This window comes from Bombyx mori, chromosome 24, assembly GCF_030269925.1.
Source record: "Bombyx mori chromosome 24, ASM3026992v2".
Taxonomy (NCBI): Eukaryota; Metazoa; Arthropoda; class Insecta; order Lepidoptera; family Bombycidae; genus Bombyx; species Bombyx mori.
In genome coordinates, this window is record NC_085130.1 from 2,639,743 (window position 1) to 2,665,004 (window position 25,262).

At 37.6% G+C, this 25,262-nt stretch overlaps 2 protein-coding genes across 3 annotated transcripts; both read right to left on the reverse strand.

The window, feature by feature from the left end:
* Positions 1-522: 522 nt before the first annotated feature.
* On the reverse strand, positions 523-8,397 carry LOC101740534 (pro-resilin). 2 transcript variants are annotated; one of them, XM_004923692.5, is made up of 6 exons: positions 8,321-8,397; positions 7,048-7,109; positions 6,269-6,457; positions 5,269-5,377; positions 3,199-3,336; positions 523-1,274 (listed from the first exon to the last, which is right to left on the reverse strand). In XM_004923692.5, exons 1-6 carry the CDS (start codon positions 8,324-8,326, stop codon positions 1,026-1,028), a joined length of 753 nt encoding a protein of 250 aa, XP_004923749.2. In that variant the 5' UTR covers positions 8,327-8,397; the 3' UTR covers positions 523-1,025. The 2 variants fall into 2 exon arrangements, with proteins under 2 accessions (XP_004923749.2, XP_004923750.2); XM_004923693.5 differs by lacking the exon at positions 3,199-3,336.
* Positions 8,398-17,671: 9,274 nt separating this feature from the next.
* LOC101740769 (pro-resilin) lies at positions 17,672-24,359 on the reverse strand. Its single transcript, XM_021346356.3, has 7 exons — positions 24,323-24,359; positions 23,292-23,323; positions 22,332-22,384; positions 21,030-21,899; positions 19,970-20,111; positions 18,809-18,943; positions 17,672-18,442 (listed from the first exon to the last, which is right to left on the reverse strand). The coding sequence occupies exons 2-7, from the start codon at positions 23,295-23,297 to the stop codon at positions 18,317-18,319; spliced, it is 1,332 nt and encodes a 443-aa protein (XP_021202031.1). The 5' UTR covers positions 23,298-23,323; positions 24,323-24,359; the 3' UTR covers positions 17,672-18,316.
* Positions 24,360-25,262: the final 903 nt, after the last annotated feature.

A 25,262-nucleotide genomic window follows, 5' to 3' on the forward strand; every position in this document is an offset into this window, starting at 1 on the left:
GTGCCACCACCCTGCCCATTTCTGCGAGTGAAACAGTATGAACAGTACGCCATGATGTTTGAAGGTTGGTGACATCTAAGTATTATCTACAGGTACCAGTTCGGAACTTTAATTTGATTTACCATAGTGGCGAATAGGAAAATATCTAAGATGTCCCGTTGAAATCGAATCAAAATCGGATGATAGACAGCGAGAATGTTTGCGTCGTCCTTAACAAACTTAATAGAACAAAAAAGTACTTATCAAGATCAAACAAATGATCTAATCAGTTAATCGGGCGGGTAATTTTAATTTGTAATATCAATTAGAATGATTTATCGAAAGCAAATGTTTGAATTGAACTTGTCAATAAGATGACTTATGTTAGACTAGGAAATTGATGTTCCGCCTAATTAGACTAGCGCTAATATCATATTGTTCTTATCACGTAGATATGTGAACGAGTTCGCAGTCTACCTGATCCTAAGCGGTAAAGTCCTTAGACGTTGCATATATACCGTCACTAATTACTAAAAGAAAAACTTTTTATGATTCAATATTTATTTAACATATATATAGAATATTTATCGGAATGGCGTGTGAAATATAAATTCAAAATGTTATATAAGACGGTCAGCGCAAAAGTGGCCTAATCTGGCCTTAAGCAATGAGGTTTAAGTTTTCATTATTTTGAATTTGAGTCGGCAAAAAAACAATACGCGCAAAAATAATGATTACAGAGCCATCTGTTATCTATGGGCGAAACTATGAATAGGCCGGTTTTGCATCAAAATAAATTTTATTTTAAATAAATTGCAATATACAATTATGCAATGCATGATTATGAAAAATTTTACGCTGACGGCCACATATATAAATAGAATTTCGATGTAAAACGGGAGTTTGACTTTGAATTTCAGTTGAAGATCAGAACTATATAATTCTCTATGTTTCAATTATTCATCGAGTTATTTTAAAATTCAAAGTCAATTTCCATATTTACTTTAAATCGAATACGGAATATACAAAGCTAGGATACACGGTGGTCAGTATCCGTTGCGGGATTTCCCATTGTGGGCGTGTTCGCCGTTGCGTCCGAATCCGGCGTGATGCGAGAAGTCGCCGTGCGACTCTGAATCGTGGCCGTTGTGGTTGCCGTGGAAACCGTTCGCGCCATTACCGTCGTAGCCAGCGTGATTGTTCGCGTTCGCGTCATAACCGGAGCGCGCGTCCTCGGATTCTTCGTAAGAAATGTGCGGCTTAAAACCGCGCTCGTCGGCCTGGTAGCTCACGGTCTGAAACAAAGATTTAAACTTAATCCTTAAACAGACCGAGAATTTTCACGCGTTAGAAATATAAAAAAAAGGAATGTGTGGTTTTATGAAACCACGGTAAAAGTGAAACTTTTTTTCACATTATAGACATTTAACTCTGACAAACAACATTTACATTAAACACTGACAAAAACTAACAAAATAGCGTGGAGTCTATACACTACACGGTCAACTGCTGCGAACTATAGGTAGGAGCCGCCATATTGGCTTCGGCTACTCTGACGAGCGCCTTTCACTTTATCCCTACTCCGCGGCCGACCGTCACGCGACATGCAACACACAGACGAAAAAGTTTGAGACGATGCAAACGAATATCAATAATATTTTCGAGTATTTTTTGCAGTTTCGTCATCGAAGTACTTTTAGTGATTCTGGGTTTTTGTGAGGCAATAATACACGTGCAATAAGGGCGACTGTCCTTTTCCTCTGACGCGCAATTTTAACGTTAGAACCTCGGATCGCATTTCAATCGGGATGCGTGTGTGAAAACAATACAGCGCCCCGATTCCTCGCTGTAACAGCGTGAGTTTACAAAGATTAACCTTCTATTATCACTATTATTTTTACGAGCCGACGCCATGCAAATCTTGATGTACCTACCAAAGAAAATAACAATTTGTTTATTGTTAAATTGTGACCTTGATCTTGCTGTTAATAAGTAAATCAAACGTTCTTGGCTCGTTAAATACGAAAACATCATAATTACAGACAATAAAATTACGATGAAATAATTATATTAATAATTTTAAAGAAATTTCATTAGGATTCATTTCTGTGAATACGCCATCTATAGTCGGATTTTTTATTAGACGAAGTAAACTGACGTTTACTGTGTTGTCAGTTTTTGATGAAATAAAAATAGTGTTGTGACAAAGTGAACGATTGAAAAAACTCCTGAATTAATGAAATTGCCTTGATTGTCTAGTGAATAGTTAGTGTGCCGAACTGCCGATATCGGGCACGGGGTTCGAATTTTAGCCGTGCTTTGTACATACCAACGAGTTTTCGACGAAACATTATGTTCCTATGGTATCTACCTGTACTGAATACCGAGTGTTTTAAACATTAAGAAAAACATTGCGAGGAAGCTTGTAAGACTGTCCTATTTCCAATGCATCATATAGTTGAAACTATAGATGTATAAAATATAACAATTATAGGTACATAGGTAATGAAAATAAAAAAAACTGATTGTAGTTACATACTACTAGTAACATATTATTATATTGGATCACTTTAATACAATTTTATTGTAAAATATAAATAATATTCTTTTATAGTTTGAAATTAATGATTAACTCTTCACACTCATTGTTCATTTATGTGATTGAACGAGAACTGAACGCATCACTATTACTTTAAATATAGCAACATTATTTCACAAAGTGACATTAGCTACTGTCAGCTGGCTTCGTCTAATTAAAAATCCGACTATAAATTCTACATCTAAAAGCAAAAAACGTCAATCGATGCCGGCCGCACCGCCTTGACTATACAGGGTGATTTCTGATTGTGTTACTGATATAGAGCGATTCCAGATACAGGGTGATTCAATGTGATCATATCACACACGATACAACTTAGCAATACATCATTTAATATACTTTTTTATTATGCTTTAAACAGCCCACGTTAACGTTAATATGCTTTTATTATTGTTTAGATGGGTGGACGAGTTCGCGGTCCATCTGGTGTTAAGAAGTTACCGAAGCACATAAACATCACAGTGTGATTGCCGCCACACATCTTGAGACTTGAAGTCAATCTTTCGATTGGAATTACGCGATTTTGTTTTGTTTTCACATAATTGATTTTTTGCGCAAATAGGAATTGTTACACAATGAGTGATGTTTTATGTACGAGAAGCAATTGTTTCACGGTGTACCTGCTTACGACCATCGGGCAGGACAACGTGATACTCCCCTTGGGCGTGTTCCTCGTGTCTCTCCTCTTGATGCCCGAATTCCGTGCCCTCGAAATGGTCATTGACCATATAACCGAAGTTGTAGTTAGCCGGTTCGCTCTGCAAATGATGAGGGGCGGTAATGGGCAGCGAATGATGGCCGAAGGTACGAAGCATGAGGCGCAGTGGAAAAGCGTGGTCATTATTAACACGGCGATTTAAATAGCTTCTCTGTCCCGCGTCTATGATTGATGTATGGAGGGTAAATGTAAGGAGAACCGTCTCTGTGTGCGAAAAACTGTCCGTTAAAATCTGCTAAATAATGGTGGCGCTACAGTAGCAACCGGGTAAATTTTAATCAAAATCGCTACTCAGATTTCCGAAGTACGATAATATTAATGTATACATTGTTATAACAACATTGATTATTTAATTCATCAAAAAATAAGATCACTCTTATCAATTAGTCAGTTGTCCTTTACAAATAGATAATCGTAATCTACACTTGTTTCTGTACGCGTCATTCTAAATGTAATGGATTTTAATTATCTCAGTTTGATGATTGCATTTTGATAGATTCAAACATGGAGGGTAGAGGTAAGGAGAACCGTCTCTGTGTGTAAATAGCGTCCGTTAAAATCTGCTAAATAAGAGTGGCGCTACAGTAGCAACCGGGCAAATTTTAAAAAAGACACTAAAAGTTATTAGAATAAGTAAGAGAAATAATAAAGGATGAAAGAACTGTAAGCACTACAAAATCACAAAAAGTTTTTTATTTAAAGCTGATAAGAAAATGTAATTAATGTCTGCACGTTTTACCACAGCGATAATTTTAGGTTATATTACATTGAAATTAGTTTGGACTACGTAAACAAGTGAGGTCTTGTATAATACACTGCCACTAACTACTCTAGTCATTAAATATATTAAATTTCCTAACTCAGCATACTTCAATCAGTTAACAACTGCTCAATTCATATCATACCCTGTGCCTGTGCTAGCGCCATTCTGGAGGATTTTTTAACTGTTATTTAGTGCTGAAAGTGGGACACTTTTTCAAGCTTCTCCTATATGAGACGGCTCTCCTTACCTCTACCTTCCATAGATTGATGTTAATTAAGCTGTCGTTTAAGCATTGGCAAGCAAGTCCGTATGTTAAGAGAACAAGAGTGATCTTCTAAAATGACCAAAAGTATCAGCTGCGTGATGATTAAGCAGTTGACGATTGCGGTATATGTGTTTGAGGGTTGCGAATGATCCATAATGAGGACAATGCGTCATAAGCAAAAAAAGAAAGTTGTTGGAAAAGCTAACGGAATCGTCATAAACTTATTAAGATGAAGTTATTGTTAAGGAAATTTATTAATACTAGAGGTCCCGCAGTAGTCGAAATTCGACTATAATTAATTGGAATTGTAAGTTTGTACACTATTATGATTGTATTTTATACTTCTATAATCACAAATTTCGCCAAGACTACACTATAAAAAATATAAACAAAGACAAACCATATTTAATCTATTCTCAATTTGACAACAGACGTCAAGAACAAAAGTTTGACAATAAATAGTATGCATGCATGTGTGCGTCAAATACATGGTATGTAGTGTGTGTAATGTTTTCTTTATTGATTTAATGTATCTTTTATGCATTATTTAAAAAAAATATTAGCATTGTGCACTTCTTCTCTATATTCTCTATAAGTGTGGAAAATTTTATACTCCTCCGTCCGCGCAATTTTCGTAAAAAGGGATACAAAGTTTTTGCTTCACGTATTAATATATAGATATTCTTTTTAATACTGTATAAAGTGTTATATGTATGTATGTATGTTTGTGTGTATGTATGAATATGTGATTGTGTATATATGTATGTATATATTTATTTTTTTGTGTATGTATTTGTAACTTAATATAAATTTCATTGCACCTACCACTATTCACTCTGCACTACCTTTGGTTGACGGGTAGAGAATGCCTTAGGCATTAAGTCCACCAATGTAAATTTTACATGAAGTGTAATAAATAAATAAATAAGCATAGTTTAACTTACAGCATCGACTTCCACGGCGTTCCTGCCGAAGGCTGCGGCGTTGTGGTCGTAGCCTTGTTGGTCGGCGTGCCTCCCTTGAGCACCAAAGCCATGGCCATGATGAGAACCCCTGAAGACAAATGAGACGTGAAGAAACATATCTACGCTTGAAAGGCAAACGTGACTAAGCGACAATGCGTGAACTTTACAGTAGACTAATTTAAAGTTGAAATACCTGAAAAAAATTCTATTTTAACGAATCTAGCTGTAGGATTGAAATGATTTTAATAGGCCTAGAAATATATCTTTTTTGCGCATCGAATATGGTTATTGCCTATTATTTATGTACAAAGCAGCTATTGTCGCTTAGTCACGTTTGCCTTTCAAGCGTCGATATACATATCTTCTATTTATAACCTAAGTCTTACTGGTGGTAGCACGTCTTGTGAGTTTGCACGGGTAGGTACCACCACCCTGTCGTATTTCTGTCGTGAAGCAGTAATGCGTTTCGGTTTGAAGGACGGGGCAGCCGTTGTACTGTTAAAAGTGAGACCTTACAACTCATGTCTCAAGGTGGGTGGCGGCATTTACATTGTAGATGTCTATGGGCTCCGGTAACCACTTAAGATCAAATGGGCTGTGAGCTCGTCCACCCATCCAAGCAATAAATAAAAAGCCTTTTGCCTATTTAATTAAGCTTAATAGAATGTCGAAATTACTGTTCTAAACACACACTCCTCTCATTCACTGAGTTTCTCGCCGAATTTTCTCAGTGGGGCGCGATTCCGATCTGGTGGTAGATTCAGCGAAGCACGCCTCTTGCTAGAGCTAATGTTAGCAAATTCTCTCAGATTGAGCCCGTGAGCTCACCTACCAGTCCGGGCATAACTGGAATAACCTCTTAGGCTACCACCGATTATGTAGGGAGAAAAAAACACACTCTTCTCAAAGGTGAGATCAAGTCGTGGCTGCCGTTACCACTTTCCCGGTCTGTTTCTGATATAGAATTCCGCATCTTTACCTTGCGAACCCATTTCCGTGGATGCTGTCGTCTTCGTGATCGTCATGTCCTGCTTGTCCGTGGCCGAAAGCTCCATGGATTCCCTGACCTTCTAGAGTCCTGGCCGCTACCACTTGAGGGGCACCTCCGAAACCATGAGGGCCTTGGGGATACCCAGCGTTTCTGGTTAACGGAGAAGGCGGGAGGTAGCTGAAACATGGTAAGTTTGATTAGGATTCCCTAACTTCATCTTCCACTTGTTAAAACATTTACAATAAAGACCACATTTCGGTGTGAATTAAAAAAAAAAACGATTTTTTTTTATTGCTTAGTTGGTTGAACGAGCTCACGGCCCACCTGGTGTTAAGCGGTTACCGGAACCCATAGACGTTTACAACGTAAATGTCGCCACCCACCTTTAGATATGAGTCTAAAGTCTCAGTATAGTTACAACGGCTGCCCCACCCTTCGAACCGAAACGCATTACTGCTTCACGGCAGAAATAGGCAGAGTGGTGGTACCTACCCGTGCGGAACCACAACAATATATTGTTGGTAACGATAATGAGAATAAAATATGCAGTTTTATTGATTTGCCATCGACTCCTAAACCCGTGGCGCCAAGAAATTGACGCTGATATCAAAGTCTAAGCAGAAGCTGTGATATGCAAGAAACTTTTTTTTTTAATGCTTAGTCGGTGTTAAGTGGTTACCAGAGCCCATAGGCAAGGACAAAGTAAATGTCGTCCTTAAGACATGAGCTCTAATTAAATTAGTTTTTTCAAATTAAAATTCATTTACCTCTTCGAAGGCGGCGGCTCAGCGAAGGCTACTGCGGCCACAACCATTAAAACAACGATGAACTGGTGACAAAAAAAGGTCTTTCAAACAAACAAACAAACAAAAAAAGACTTTACCTTATGTGCTTTAAGAACTAAACTGGAGAGGTGATTCTTGCTAACGAAAATCAGTCGTAATCATTGTGCTTATTGCGAGTTTTTTTATCTTCTAGCTTCCCTTCGTTTGCCGCTAGGGGCGCTGTTCCAGCTCCATACAAATTTGAGTTAACTTTTACGATATCGAGGACGTTAAAAAACTCGCACTAAGCACCACACATCGTACTTATTTGTCTTTTTATGTAATATATTTATATTAAGATAAAGTAATAATTTTTTTTTTTTTTTTTATTGCTTAGATGGGTGGACGAGCTCACAGCCCACCTGGTTCTAAGTGGTTACTGGAGCCTGTAGACATCTACAACGTAAATGCGACACCCACCTTGAGACATAAGTTGTAAGGTCTCAATTATAGTTACAACGGCTGCCCTACCCTTCAAACCGAAACACATTACTGCTTCACGACAGAAATAGGCGGGGTGGTGGTACCTACCAGTGCGACCTCATAAGAGGTCCTACCACCAGTAATTACGCAAATTAAAATTTTGGATTGGGTTGCGGGCGGGTTGGATTTTTATTACACGATGTTATTCTTTCACCGTGGAAATCAATCGTGAACATTTGTTAAGCACGTATTTCATTAGAAAAATTGGTACCCGCCTGCGGGATTCGAACACCGGTGCATCGCTACATACGAATGCACCGGACGTCTTATCCTTTAGGCCACGACGACTTTAATATTATTGTATCATCATCATCGCTCCTTGATCTGTGTGAAGGATGACCCAAAAGATACTACTACTGGTTGGAACCCTGATAAAGATAAACGAGATCATACAACAAATAAATCAAACAGAGAATTGAAACGGAAAAAAAATCATGCATCTCGGTTGATCAAGAAAAAAGTAATACGCATAGAAAAATACTGTGGAATTGAGAAACTCCACCTCTTTTAACAAAGTCAAAAAGTGCTTTAACATTGTATAAGTAAAGCAGAGTTTACCCCAAAAAAATATTTATAAAAATTATTATTGTCATGTATCTCTTAGAATATTCACAATACAAAATAAATAAAATTAAAAAAAATGCAATTTTCATTCAAACCTTTGGCTCAAAAGTCGAATAAATCGAAAAAAAAAAAACTTTAACCGAAAGCTTAAATAGTATTTTTTCATTACCTTCATAATGTGAGGTGTTTCGTCTGTGTGTCACAAGTAGAATGATGACTTGTGCTCTGACGTGTTACTTTATATAGTTGACGGTGCCGGCTTGAAATATTACTATCATTAGAACATAAAAGAGCCTGCTTATGTTGCGGATTTAAGGACAGAAATCGCTTGAGTCGCCTTTGTTCTTAAACTTTTCGGTATGTTATTTTTTCTTTTTATTAAAAAAATAAATTAACTGCAAGAAAATCAAAGCTTTCTAAATTATTAACTTATTGTTAACCCGATATGTACTGTTACTATTTATATAAAGTAAATTTCAGTTAAATAGATTAACTCAATTACTCGATCTTGCTTACGAATCAAAGGTACGACCAATACCGTCTTTAGCATAAGGGCACACGGGGCCCGTGCCCAGGGCTCCCATTCTCAGGGGGCCTCGAAAGACCGACAATTTCTCTCACACGTTTATTCTCAAAACATTTTTGTAGGGCACATTACACTTTTTTCACAAATCAGTAATCAGAAGGTATTTACAAGGCATATACTATGCCTATAATAGAAGATTTTGCTCAACAGAAATCCCGAAAGAAACCGTTATCGAAATCGTAACCAAGAAACCAGCAGCATTCTAATATCATTAATGACATATTATATCATACTGTATTTGATTACCTATAATAAATGGTCTCAAACTCAGTAAAAAAATGTTATTATAATTCGCTTTTTTTACTTTCCAAAAGGGCCTCGAATTCTTGTGTGTCCAAGGGCCCCATCCTAGTTTAAGATGTCCCTGGGTGCGACTTCCGACAAACAAGTTAAGTCTATGGACAAGAATAGCTAATTTGTATTTCTAAAACGATCAATCTAGGCTTTTGACACAATCTTCAACCAGCAAACGATGCTTTTGTGAAAGCACATTGACCCGTTGCTTCTGTGCTTCAAGGTAACGCATTAATGTCATTTTTTTTATATAGACTCAAATGCTCACGACACTATGTCTACCCAAAACGTGACTGCAATAGTAGAATTCTTCCTAACAGGCTGTCTTCACGCCACCACCGTTCTCCTCCTCGTTTGGTGGTGAATAATCCAGTCAGTGTGTACTGCTTGATATATCCGATTATAGATATTTTTAGTCGTGGTGGTCTAAAGGATAAGACGTCCGGTGCATTCGTATCGAGCGATGCAACGGTGTTCGAATCCCGCAGGCGGTTACCAATTTTTCTAATGAAATACGTTCTTAACAAATGTTCATGATTGACTTCCACGGTGAAGGAATGTAATAAAAATCAAACCCACAAAATTATAGCCTTTGTAACTATACTGAGACCTTAGAACTTATATCTCAAGGTGGGTGGCGCATTTACGTTGTAGATGTCTATGGGCTCCAGTAACCACTTAACATCAAGTGGGCTGTGAACTCGTCCACCCACCTAAGCAATAAATAAAAAAACTAGACCCGCCAGGCTATCCAACGGAGAAGTTTTCAATGTTTTTGCTAAAGCATAATAATCAAATAATGATATTAATTTGTTATTATTACTTTAGATCACAAACAGTATTTTTATATTACTTCCTCTTCGTTCATAGGTAAAAAAAAACAAAATCAAATGTAATAGAACATTTAAAGAAAAATCATTAAAATATAATGTGTTTTTATTTTATTAGTCTTCTGATTTACACACCACCTATTTACAAAGTTTCATCGCGTTCGCAATACATCCAAATATTACATAAAAAAATAATAATAAAATAAAAAAAAATTACTAAAGTATACCTATATGCTCTGTTCTCAAGGATGCGAATTGTCACGAAGCTTCCTAAGTTCTAACACAACAAGCCTATTCGACCCTATCACTCCAAATTTGTAACACTAGTGTACTAATATAATCGATTTTATATATACATATATATATACATCTTCGCATTATTCAATAGAACTAAATACAATACGTTTTTATTTTTAACTTTTTTGAGAGATTACTAGTGGCCCGGAGGCCTTTCCAGTTTTACCAGGACAGGTGGGCGAGCAAAGGCTCAGCCAGGAGGGATGAGATTTGTAGCTGCTTCGCGAATGAATCTACTACCGGATCGGAATCGCGACCCGCTGAGAAGATCCGGCGAGAAACTCAGCGGACTGATGTTTAGGTCAGGTTGCATGTCGAACTCTTTGCCGAGTTCGACGAGTACGGTTACCGGGGTCCCTATTCCTAGTGTTAGAGCTAAAGGTGTCTAATTCAAGGGTTATCAGATCTAATGGATTCTTAAGAACGTGTACCAATGTTATAGTAGAACGAACGAACAGAGAATTCAATGGCGAACCAGGAAAATCCATAATTTCCTCACGATCCCCTCTTTAGTTGAGAAGTTGATCTAGCGACTTACCCATTGGACATGAGTTCGATACCCGATCGAAGACTGCATTTTTGACAAAGGATATTTAGTATTCTGGGTCTGGATGGGTTTGTTCTTACTTCGTATCCGGCACTCAGAACTAATCTAACATAAGGGCGACTTCTAATTGACTGGTAAGTGTAGGTAAGTAAAAAACAGTCCAAATTCTATTGGTATGCGGTAAAAATGATGCTTGTAAATTTGCTCTGTGCGTTATAAACTCGGAAACAATTTCTAACGTTGTCCCACAATAAAAACATAATTAATTAGCTTTTTACGATGTATCCACAGTAATTTAAGTAAGACAGAGAGAGAGAGAGAGAGAGAGAGAGAGAGAGAAAGAGAGAGAAAACATACTTTATTGCACACCAAAACACAATTAACATCAGAAAACAGTCAACAAGCAGATACGTTTGTACAATAGGCGGTCTTATCGTTAAAAGCGATTTCTTCCAGACATCCATTTAATTACCCGAAATTCTGGACAGATAAAGATACAGCAGGTATGTTGCGGTGTACTATTAATGGTACTGGTGGTAGGACCTCTTGTGAGTCCGCACGGGTGGGTACCACCACCCGGCCTATTTCTGCCGTGAAGCAGTAATGCGTTTCGGTTTGAAGGGCGGGGCAGCCGTTGTAACTATACCGAGACCTTAGAACTTATCTCAAGGTGGGTGGCGCATTTACGTTGTAGATGTCTATGGGCTCCAGTAACCACTTAACATCAGGAGGGCTGTGAGCTCGTCCACCCATATCAGCAATTAAAAAAAAACATTATTAAAGAAAATACATACATACAATAAATAGTTATATATCATTCAATATAATATGATATCCCTATATGATTTGTTTTTAAGTGACCCTGGTGTACTTAAATGAATCTGACGATGTGATGAATTATGATTTACTGGTGGTAGGACCTCTTGTGAGTCCGTGCGGGTAAGTAATTGAACTAAAATACGTGTATACATTCTAGAGAAGTTTAGCACTACGTCGAATTCATTTACCTATGAATAAAAACTGAATTTAAGCATGTTATACAAAATTGATGATATATTATAATCAATGATTGTTGTTTTTATTCTTTTTCGCTGAGGTGGAATTCAATAGTGGATCACTGGTAGGTTTTTTTCCTACCTAAGCTGATAGCCTTGAGAGGCTATTTCAGCGTAACCTTAACTGGTAGGTGGGCTCACGGGGCTCGAACCGGAGCTCAAACCCTAGCAAGAGCCGTGCTTCGCAAAATCTACCACCGGATCGGAAACGCGACCCGCTAAGTATATCCGGCGAGAAACTCAGTGGGCTGTGTCTATGGGTTAATTCGCTCGTCGAGCCCTTCGTCGCAAGCGACGGGTTCTTAGATACCACCGCCCTGCCTATTTCAGCCGTGAAGCAGTAATGCGTTTCGGTTTGAAGAGCGGGGCAGCCGTCGTACTGTTAAAAGTGAGACCTTACAACTCACGTCTCAATGTGGGTGGCGGCAATTACGTTGTAGATGTCTATGGGCTCCGATTAACACTTAATACTAGGCGGGCCGTGAGCTCGTCCACCCATCTAAGCAATAAAAAATAAATAAAAAAGGGTGTTGGGATGAAATTTTACCTGTACAATTCGTTAAATGTAGTTCAGTCGAGAATTGCATACAGTAGCAGTAGTGTAGTTTAGTTATCTATATATTAATACGTGAAGCAAAAACTTTGTATCCCTTTTTACGAAAATTGCGCGGACGGAGGAGTATGAAATTTTCCACACTTATAGAGAATACAGAGAAGAAGTGCACAATGCTAATATTTTTTTTAAATAATGCATGAAAGGTACATTAAGTCAATAAAGAAAACATTACACACACTACATACCATGTATTTAACGCACACACGCATGCATGCTATTTATTGTCAAACTTTTGTTCTTGACGTCTGTGGTCAAATTGAGAATAGATTAAAATATATTGTTTGTCTTTATTAATGTTTTTTATAGTGTAGCCTTGGTGAAAGGAGAATGCCCATTGTAGTATGGAATTTGGTTTCAGTTTGTGCTCTCATGTAACTTACCTCATTTTGTAGGGTTTAATATGTTTATTCAATTATAAAAAAAATTAAATCTCTAGTTCGCCGGATTTGCTAGTAAAAGACCAATGAAGTTTTTAGAATTAAGTTATTTTTTGTACAAGACAGCAGTGGGTATTTTTTGATTATGCTGAATTCCTAAATACTTAAAAACATACGTATAAAGTATTTTATTAATGAAAACATGTATATATTATAGTATAAACTTATTTAGCTAGCATAGTATTGTGTGGCTAGGGCCACTACGTTCATTCGTGAAGTAAAGGTTGCGGAACTATTGCGGAAATTCAAAATAAAACAAAAATAGACATAAAATAATTTATTTGTCATATTGTGCAGATGTATCATTGTACCTAACCCAGCCCAGCCTAACATAGACACAACAGCCCACAGTTCGATTGCCAACGAGATAGCTGTAGTAATAATCATGCATTAATAGTATTAGCAACGTTTTCATCACGATTGAATAATAAGTACGTATGATAAATAAATTAATTCTGCCCCCTATATGCCTGAACTTCTGCCTAACAAAATAGGTAACGAATAATATGATCGAAACACACGATATAACTCAATCGGAAACATGAAAAACGGCGTCAGTAAATCAAAATAATATTGTTAGGTAGGTACTTGTCAAATGTCAGTAGCAGTAGTAGTTGTATTTTTCCAAGTGGAAAGGCAAAGGTATCATACCATACATAATCTTTTATAATTTTTTTTATAAAAAAATATAAAAGATATAAATATTTTGCCAATTGAATTAACTAATTTAATTTCATGCCAATTGATTAATGTCTCAAATTAATCAACTTCATTTCATTTCACTTCATATTATCATTTTTTTAAAAGATTAGGCTGTATGAATTAATATCTTTGCCGTTCCATTGGGAAAATTGAACTGCTAGTTTTTAAATTACTAATTGTTTTAATCTTCTATATCCGGCGAAGTTATAACTTAATATTTTTGAGGAAATTGTTAAAAATAAAAATTTAATTTTTAATATATATTCGATCGGAGCAACACGAAACCAAAAATGGGCAATCTCCTTTGTGATTATAGAAGTATAAAATACAATCATAATAGTGTACAAAGTTACAATTCCAATTAATTATAGTCGAATTTCGACTACTGCGGGACCTCTAGTTCATGTTTAAAACGTGTTTTACGGCTTAATCTCGTATTTGTAAGCTCGCATTACGGTTTTGCGATGCTTTAAATGCTATACAGGTTTCGAGGTTTTATTGCCCTTGTAGGCAGACGAGCATACGGCCCACCTGATGGTGAGTGGTTACCGTCGCCCATGGTTTTCAGCAATGCGAGGAGCAGAGCCAAGCCGCCGCCTACCGTTAAGTACTCTTCACAAGCCTCGTTTGAAGAAGGACATGTCATAGCGCTCGGGAAACACCGTGGAGGGGAGCTCATTCCATAGCCGGATGGTACGTGGCAAAAAAGATCTCTGGAAACGCGCTGTGGATGAACGCAATGGCTCCAGGTAGTATGGATGAACTCTCCTCTGGTGGCGGGCGGTGCCATAATAAAAACGAGATGATGGTATCATCTCAAGCAATTCTTCAAAACACGATTGCCCGATATTGTTCAGGTCGCGAACGATTGTCATGTCCATGGACATGTTAACGGTCCAACTTTGAATGATATAATAATGACGGTATTATCATATTGAGGGGTGGATTGAGGGGTGGCTTTGTGGTTTAAGCGTCATTATCGGAACTTTACAGGAGAACCATTTAAAGTTTAGAATATGGAAAAAATATCATCACTACATAGTATAAAACAAAGTCGCTTTCTCTGTTCCTATATCTGTCTGTCCTTATGTATGTATATATCTTTAAAATTACGCAACGGATTTTGATGCGGATTTTTTAAATAGATAGAGTGATTAAAGAGGAAGGTTTATATGTATAATAACATCCATTAAATAGTGGAGAAATCAATAATAAATTACAGTTTCCGAAGCGAAGCGAGGGCGGGTCGCTAGTAACAAAAAAATCATCAGCTATTTGAATGGAGTAAACATAATTGAAGTTCAATTAAAAACATCGAACTGTTGGTGATATCTAATACCAAATAAAACGCACCTTTAATTACAAAGATAAATGTCGCATAACCCACGTCACTACGGATCCTCCCGATCCACTAACGGTGCTTTTAGGTACCGCAAGCACCGGTCATCGTTCTCGTCGAACCCGTTGCTTGCGACGAAGGGCTCGGCGAGTAAGTTAACCCACAGACACAGCCCACTGAGTTTCTCTCCGGATCTTCTCAGTGGGTCGCGTTTCCGACCCGGTGGTAGATTCTGCGAAGCACTGCTCTTGCTAGGGTTCGTGTTAGCAACATCGTTAGGTTTGAGCCCCGTGAGCTCACCTACTAATTAAGGTTACGCTGAAATGGTCTCTCTAGACCACCAGCTTGGGTAGAAAAAGTCGCTTAAACGACATAGCCTTTAACTCCTTAATATACATAATAATTTGGATGGATAATAACGGAACGTTTGAAATGTGCGTGGAATGGAACGTTAAAGTGTGAGTGAGAGAGGACAATAAGAAAGGGAGAAAACAATGTAAAAAGCAAGATGGCGTGGACGATTGACTGAGCAACTTGTTTAAATGTATGAATAAAATTTAAATCGGGATTCTTCTAAAAAAGTCTACTAAAGTCTCAGTAAATTTCCATCATTTTACTTGGACGTTACTCATCTCAAATCCATCTAAGTTTCATTCCATTTTATTTCGCTCATTTTAGTCCTATTAAATTAGTTTCAAATAAAATATATTTCCTTTATTTTACGTCATTTAACATAAGATATAAAAATGTACCGTAAAATGGGGCGATTAGGGACAAATTCCAACTTTATGAGCAATTTTAAGGTAGTTGTTGATGTATATAATGCTATATCAGGATCAAAATGATTGAGTCTTGGGGGCATCTTTGTTGTCTAATTTAAAATTATGCAACTAGCATTTCAGTTTAAGCAAAAAATGCAAAAATAGGTGTAATCCCTATTTACCCCAAAATTGCGGTTAATTGGGACGAAATGAGAAATTTGCTAGGGTTGGCACTACTTTTATTTTTATATATAGTTTTATTTTATTTTATTATTTAGTTGCACCAACAAAGTGATCATCAATAAAAAAATTTGAAAAACTGACAAAAGTACATGGCAGACATCACCTCAATTATAGGTGCAATCGACAGTGCATTAACAACAAAATATATATATAGTGGGCTTTCTTAGAAACGGTTTATATTTCTCCGTTCTTGGTAAGTACTTAGGGGCTGATATTTCTATCTAGGTTAAGAGATTAGGTGTGTCGGTTATTCCATGGATTAATCAGATGAATACCCACCCCCACTCTGAACAAATATTAAATATTTTATTATGTATTACTTAGACATTTTTGTCCACCTTGAGATTTCATTGATCTTGTTACATGTCTCTGCAAAATCGACTTACTTATATTAAATTGCTTATCTATTTCAACTAAAGACTTATTCCCAATTTCGCTTCGAATAAACCAGATTTTAACCAACAAATTTAAAAAATATTGTTATAACTACATAGACAACCCTACAAACCTGTACCTATTTATACTTAGGTCGTTTCCATTTCACGTATTCTCATCCCAATTGACCCCTTTTTCGTTGTTATTTGTACCTAAGACGTCCCCAATATCCCCAAAAACAACAGATTTTTACATGTATTTTTATTTAATCAAATACATTAAAACCAATAACAACTGAGACTTACCTTTAATATATATGCTGGTTCAAACACTAAATAACGTTTATAAATCATAGTCGTCTTCTATTATTATCAAACAAATAAAAGAGAGCAAAGTTTCTAGCACTAAAATAATTACCACCACAGGAAGTTAATTTGAAACGCGATTTTTTATAAGTTAGCAGCTATTATCATGCATATTCAGAGTTGTTTTGTGAACTTTCAACATTCTACTATTAAACTACAAAAAATGGAAGATTTTGCAACGAATATAAAACTTATATTGAGCGTCGAAAGATTTTCCCGGTTTTTTCCCGATTCGCCTCTCAATCCCTAATCGCCCCATTTTACCGGTATACCTTTAATATAATAATAAGTCAAGACTTTATAAATTTGACGCTGGTAACACAGCATCGCATGAAGAAGATTGCAGTAATGAAAAAAAATCAAAACATAAACTATATTTTGGGCACAATTTTATCCATTTAATTCTAACTTAAATTACTATCAAATGTATATAGTTTCTCATATTTCCTCTATTTATAATATTTTTATTACACAAATTTCAAAGTGATCTTCATATGAGTCATACTAATTGATTTTTTGAAATTTAATAATACCATCAATAATACCTGCGTAATAAATTTGCAGGGTTGTTATAATAATAACAATTTTTGATATTGAAAATGTAGAATAAAATATTATAAAGCTGAAGAGTTTGTTTGTTTGAACGCGCTAATATGAGGAAGTACTGGTCCGATTTGAAAAATTCTTTCAGTGTTAGATAACCCATTTATTGAGGAAGGCTATAGGCATATATATGACATCACGGTAAGACCAATACAAGTGGAGGAGCACCAATAAAGAATGTTTCAAAATAGGGGTTTAAATAGTTCCTTAGCAATCTCTAATTCAAAAATATTTTCATTTTCTACGTGAATGAAGTGGGGGGTAAAATTTAGCGTTATGCCAAAGTAACTGTTCCACGCGGACGGAGTCGCGGGCAAAAGCTAGTGTAGAATAACATACCACATATTTTACAAATAGAAAGGACAATTGTAAATGTACAAAAAAGGAATTAAGCAATCATTGAGATAGTTATGTCATGAGATTCAGACATACATGTATTTTATAGTCTAGATTAATAAAAACAAATGACATTCAGAAATAAACACAACTTTATTCACATTAAAACTACACACAAGCCTCTTAATAGCGATATTTATGTTTTTTTTTACATTTTTTGACATATTGCTAATTAAATTTTAATATAATAAATACGTAACGAGTATTTTACAAAGGTGTTGCCATGTTGACGTCGCGGTAAAATCGAATGAAGCATTCTCTTCGTTATTCCTGCCACTGGCAATGGAGAAAATGCATGACAAATCGAACGAGGTATTAAATATTTAAATCAAAACTCTTCCCAGTAGCAACATAGTTAAAACAATTGTGTAACTTTCAAGCCGGATCTTCTCAGTGGGTCGCGGTTCCGATCCGGTGGTAGATTCAGCGAAGCACTGCTCTTGCTAGGGCCAGTAAGCTCACCTACCAATCCGTAATTAGTTGGAATATCCCATACGCTACCAACGAACTAAATTCCCCTAAATTCTCAATGTTGCCAGACTTTAAAATTCTTACTAAAACGATACACAGATTACACTAAAACTAAATTAAAACAGAAACAAAAAACAAAAAAAGATGGCCGATTTATCTCGCGATTTAATTTCGTTACAATTCATCACCACGTTCCATTCGCCAAGCGCTGATAACGAACGAATCTTATTAGTCTAATGATAATAAGTCTAATAAGGACCGTTCTCAGATTTGGTCAAATCTGATGCGTTGTCGTCATAGCCAAGGTCGGTTTCGACCGGTTCCACTGAGATCCTGGGCTTGAAGCCACGCTCATCAGCTTCGTACTCTACCACCTGGGAAAGAGAAGGTTTTAGAACGCTAGAAACTCCCACTTTGAGATATAAGTTGTAAGGCCTCAGTATAGTTACAACGGCTGCCCCTCCCTTCAAACCGAAACGCATTACTGCTTTACGGCAGAAATAGGCAGGACGGTGGTACCTACCCGTGCGGACTCACAAGAGGTCCTACCACCAGTAATTTATTATTTATTACACGATATTATTCCTTCACCGTGGAAGTCAATCGTGCACATTTGTTGAGTACGTATTTCATTACAAAAAACTTAAAGGTTATTTCTATTGTCTTCGAGTTACCTTTTGAGGATCGCTTCAAAAATTTGATTGGCTATTTTGGAACTAAAAACAATCAAAATAAGTCACCTGTTTAGTGCCATCTGGGAGTACCACGAAATACGTTCCTTCGGCCCGATTCTCTTGTCTCGACTCCGCGTGTCCGAAGTCACTGCCGCTGACATAGTCGTTTACTTTGTAAGCGAAATCGTAATTAGCCGGTTCCTGGAAGAAAGAGCTCTGAACTATTCCGGGATAGAGAATGGTCTTACGAAAATACAGAGAAATGACTAAAGCGTTGTGACAATTTTATCGTATTAAAAAACTAAATTTTAATGTGAATCTTTATAACTAGCTGACCCGGCAGACTTCGTAGTGCCTCAATCGATAAATAAAAGACCTTAGCCTTTGTATAAAATAAACTTAACAAAAGGAATCCGTCCGACGGGGACACATCAAAGAGCGTTTTCATATTTATTTACCTTTTAAACCTTCTATGGACTTCCAAAAATAATTCAAGACCAAAATTAGCCAAATCGGTCCAGCCGTTCTCGAGTTTTAGTAAGACTAACGAACAGCAATTCATTTTTATATATATAGATGTACTCCCCCCAAAATCGCTGGAAACTGTAAAAGCCGCAATGAACTTACAATTGTGAATTTCATTGCAACTTAAGCAGTTAGAACAACGGGAAAACCAATTCACAAATGGGTCAATTCGTGTCGATATAAACAAAGAGCATATACGTGTTTTGATTAATTTTGTGTTTTTAAGGAAAATATGTAGTAACCGATCGAATGTTTCTCATTTAATTGAACACTCAATTGAATCACACATTGTGTAACTATGAATAATAACGCGATGGGTTCTAAATCCCACAGATATCAGTTAAACTAATAATAATGCGAACTTAAAACGTATTCACGGGTAATTTCTGTAATAATAGTGCAGAAAAAATGAAGCCCGCAATTATTTTTTTTATTGCTTAGATGGGTGGACGAGCTCACAACCCACCTGGTGTTAAGTGAATACTGGAGCCCGTAGACATTTACAACGCAAATGCGCAACCCACCTTGAGATATAAGTTCTAAAGTCTCAGTATAGCTACAACGGCTGCCCCACCCTTCAAACTGAAACGCATTACTGCTTCACGACAGAAATAGGCAGGGTGGTGGTACCTACTACCAATGACGAACCGTGAGCTCGTAAAAGATACTTACATCCAGATCCATATAGGGAATAGCTGTTACCTGATTCAGTTCTTCCAAAGCCGCTCTGGCGTATTCATAGCTCTGGTCGTTTAGGGCCGAATATTGTTCCGGTATACCGTACTGGTCTGATGGCATGGAGTCGCGCGCTGACGGTACGCCATAGGCATGAGAAGGCGACGTTCTGGGACAAGCGGAGCAAGTTATTTTTAACGATATTTATGAAGTAACTAGCTGTACCCACCCTTCCGCTTCAGCGGGCATTTAAAATTAACATTATTATTTCTCACCCCCACAAAGATTCTCATCATTAACGCCCCCGCAATTGGTGTAGGGAGTCCAACACCCGTATTAAAAATATTAGCCTATCCATTAAGTACATGTATTTTCTACATGGATACCTAGTTTCAAGCCAATCGGATGTACGGTTCAGTAGTTATAACGGAACATCCGTAAAAACCACTGTAGATTTATATATTAGTATAGATTTGATACATGTTATTTGTGGTCTTATTTTCCTTATACTACTTTAGGGGGATCGGCTCCTTTAAGTTATCTGCGTCAAGAATTTCGATTCTGAGTTGTTACACTGTCAAGCTGGGCCTCTCTCTTTAAGTGTTGGTCATATTGGGCCACAATGCCCGTGGGATGCCGATTTCTGGGCCCTTCTTCAGATAGTTCCAGCGCCCAATGACCCACGTAATCTCTAAGTTTCACGTACCGTCTAAGACGAGTCTCTGTGAGTTTGTGAACCATTGCGGCGATCTTAGAACTTCCCCTTACGATTTCATTTCTCCCCAATCGAGTCTGATTACACTACTTGAATTGAATGCAAATTTGCAACAAAATAATAATAATCAATCACCAGTACGGAGTATTGTGGCGTGTACATCCTCGGACGAAAATCGAAATGAGTCCTCAGCCTAAACAGCGACTTGGTTATGACAGCAAACGGCAGTTAATAAGCAACGGTAACCGTTCACTATTGATTGGTCATCTAATAATAAAGCGAATGGTCGGTCTTTCGCTTCTTTTAAAACGACTACATAGACATTACAATGTTAATAATCCCGCAACCCACATGAGAATATAAGAAACAAACCTGCCAGATGCATAAGTAGATGCAATAGCCTTAGTCTTCAGTTCAGAATCAGTGGGAGCTCCGTATTCTTGAGATAGTCCCCTGGCGGAAGGAGTTCCATATGTCTCTGACAAGCCTCTCTGACTCGGAGTACCGTACGTTGAAGACAATGATTTGAATCCTTGAGAAGCACTAGGTACACCGTACGAAGTGGACGGAGCATCGAACTGTCCTGATTTAGGGGCGCCGTAGCTTTGAGAAGGTGAATTCCTGGCGGCGAAAGATTTGAAAGAGTTCTTTGGAGCACCGTAACTTTGAGAAACGTCGTTCGAACGGCCTGAAGGCACACCATATTTGCGAGATAACGCTTGGTTGCGGGCTTGTTTCTGAGAGCGATGGTCATGGTTTCTTTGAGGCACGCCGTAATTCTCGGAAGGTGTACGTACTTCAGGGGTACCATATTGAGATGACGGTGCATGTTCCACTGCATAAGAGTCAACGTTCGCTCCGGAAAAGTCTTGGGGAGGTCCATATTCCAGAGACGGAGAGCCACGAGCATTAGGAGCACCGTAAACTTGAGATGGTTTTGAATTGGCACGAGCGTTAGGTAGACCGTAGTCTTGGGAAAGTTTGAGATTTGATCGAGATTTAGGCGCTCCATACTCTTGGGATAGACTACGGCTAGGTAGACCGTATTCCTGGGACACCCTTCCCGAAGATGGAAGATAGTTTAATGAAGATTTGGCGCTTGGGGGGCCGTATTCTGTTGAAGGGGTATTTCGGAAAGAGCCGGCTTGAGGTACCCCGTACTCTTGAGACAGAGATCTTTGGAATTCGTCGTCGCCATGGTCGTGGTCGTGGTGGGATGATCTCGATAACGAATAACTGTCACTGGAATCATATAATTTGATAAATTTTAATTCGATTTTTTTTTCCATCTTTGTAGATGAGTTTCTTAATAGTTAGACCAAAGCAATTGAACAATTCGAATCCTATTTCTAAATAAAAGCAAAGGGGCATGTGAAATGGTGAAATGGAACATTACAGGCTGAGCTATATAATCAATCGATCAATCAAAACAACAAAATAAAAAAATATAAAAAAATCAATCAAAAGCCCTTTATCTTGAACCTTTAGGACTCTCGATTTAGTTTTTGTATATTTTACAGAATGTCTCTCAGTTCATAGTGCCTATCGGCCTAGGGTTCCAAAATCTTCCATTGTTTAGCAAACCCTCCTTCAGTTAGGTAGGTATTATATGATACCCGGTATTATAACATCGACTCTTATATATTATGATGTTATGTCGAAATGGTAACTTACACAGGTGGCTCGGCTAAAACAGCAGACAGCAAGCAAAGCAGTGGAATGATAACCTGGAATGTATTAAATTCGATATAATTAATCCATAAGAATAGTATAAAACAAAGTCGCTTTCTCTGTCCCTATATCCCTATGTATGCTTTTAAGTCTTTAAAACTACGCAACGGATTTTGATGCGGTTTTTTTAAATAGATAAAGTGATTGAAGAGGAAGGTTTATATGTATAACATCCATTAAATAGTGGAGAAATCAATAATAAATTACAGATTCCGAAGCGAAGCGAAAGCGGGTCGCTAGTTAATCCATAAGACGAATGTTTTTGAATTGTGCGCTTCGGAAAATTGGACATGGAATTATTGGCTAATTTTAAGATGTTTGTGCTAACTGCGGGATCGATTTTTGAGCGACTTTCCGGCAGAGCGTATGAGGCCTTTTCGAGGCAAGATTTAACTTTTTTACAGTGGCTATGAGACCGGATAGGCCTCACAAAGGACCATTATTGAATATACCCATAGAAATGTGGGCACGCTCGTCTCCCACAAAAAGCGATAGAATGCGGCTTTGACGACCACACCAGGGAACAGTCGCGTATGGGCCTAAATCGTATAACGCAGTTGACGTGTTAACTATACAGCATACATTTTTTAATACGCTTTTATTAGCTTCAGACGTATGTATGTAACGGAATCTTTGAGCATGATTTTGACCCCCTTCAAAACGTCGGATTAACTCGAAATTCGGTATACTTATTAAGGAACGATGACAATACAATATTTAAAAAAATAAAAAAAAAGTTGAAAAAATTGAAATTCAACTAAAAAATAGATAATAAATTTTAATAAATTTGAATTAAAAATAGTTTACTAAAAATTAATTTATTGTAAAAAAGCGCGTTTCATGTTAAACAAAAACAAGTTTCAATTAAAACAGAGAGTACATAAGAACCATCATAAAACATACCTTCATTCTGATGTTATTCAAGATCAGTAAATCTGTAACAAAAAAAAACACAATTAAATTTAATTTCAGGAAGTTAATTTCTTAAGCTATGCCGATTTTCGGGAACTTATAGCTTTTAAAACTATTTTTTTTATTGGCGTTCTCCAGAATCTTAGGTGAGCATAGAGACAAAGCTATCAAACGGCTACCTATAATAAGCACCGCTTTTGGGGAATTGGGTAAGGGCGCAGAAGAGCACTAACCGCATTAAGCATCAACTAAAGTCCGATGACCGTGTCTTAATTCGTGAAAGGCAGATATCAACATAGCTGCTGCTAATATTTCCTGATCCGCCTCAAGAAACGTGGGATCACCAAACGTGGGCATTTCGATCGCCGGTCCTATCTATAGGTGGCTGTATCCAGCGACTTTGACAGAGCCAAAACTCGGCCTCCTATTCCCCGGTAACCATCTTGTTATTTTTGCAAAACCGTGCAGATTTAGAACCCGTTCTTTTCAAAACTCGCCCTAAAATATAGGTTCATAGCTATTTTATACATTAAATTGGAACCGATGATTGATTTGGCAGGAATAAGCTGTGGTCTATTTTTTGAGACGTTTTTGGGTGGCATTTTTTGTGTTTTATTTGCCTTGATAGGTGAACCTTGAGAGATGAGGTCGAAATTTCAATTTTATTGCTTAACGTCTCTCACCATTACGGAAAAGCTTTAGTGTTTCCAAAGATAAATAGACAGGGTCCGTGGTACCTTACAATGCGTTCTGCCACCAGGGACCATATACCTTGTCTGGCCTTGGTCTTGGAAAGTCAGGGGGTGGTATGGAAATCAAATAATACCACAAACCCATAAAGCACGAGCGTACAAGGCAGGACAGGGGTGAAATGGGGGATGGTCTTCTAAGCAATAAGTTTCATCAGTAAAAGATACCTCGAACGCAAATAAAGCTTGCGTTACAAATCGCAACAATACGTCACAAAACTTTCTCACGCAAACGTAGCTTTAAAAAAAGCTTAACTTAAAATCTGTATCTACCTGCGCGGTATGAAGAAGCAACCTCTGACCGTTGACTGTTGCTATCTCCAAACAAATCCCACCTATTTATACGGATCTATTGCCATCACGAAGGGTACGGTATACCAAACAGAGATCACTATCAAACATTTAAAATTCAATCGATTTAAGACTTCATGCGCTTGGCAATAAGACGCATGTCGTTGTTTCGTGTTACGCCGATCGATTTGGTAATGATATTCATTGTCTGTTTGATAGTACACGTGTTTGTGGCGACATAAATAAATTAGTTCAGATACAATGTAATCGTTCGTGTTAGCATCAAGATTACGAGACGCAGATTCCTAAGGACGCATTCTGAGATGATCCGTTAAGGTATAAGCCTCGTCTTGACGATAAAGGTTAGAGGATAGTATCGCCCTTCGACTTCCGTAATAAAAACCAGTTTTTAAATTTTAATCGCAGTATTTAGGATCCCAGAGGTTCTGGGGGTGTTCACACCCTCAGACGAGGGGTCGAGTCTTAATTGTACCTCTTGACCATTGTTAGACCCATAAGTGCCGAACGGGGGACGATTTTGCGGCAGAAATAAGCCAAGATAGTGGTACATACGCGTGCGAACACTAAATGTAAAACCAATTCCATGAACCATGAGTGCTCCGACGGATTGTCTTCTTTTTTGCCACCACACCACCCGCCTAACAGTAAATGAACTATGCATAAATAAATTTCTCTTAACTTAAAATTGCTGCTACGCACCAGTCTTCTATTTTTTATTTATTTATTGCTTAGATAGGTGGACGAGCTCACAGCCCACCTGGTGGTAAGTGTTTACTGGAGCTCATAAACATCCACAACGTAAATGCACCACCCACCTTGAGATATAAGTTCTAAGGTCTCGAGTATAGTTACAACGGCTGCCCCACCCTTCAAACCGAAACGCATTACTGCTTCACGGCAG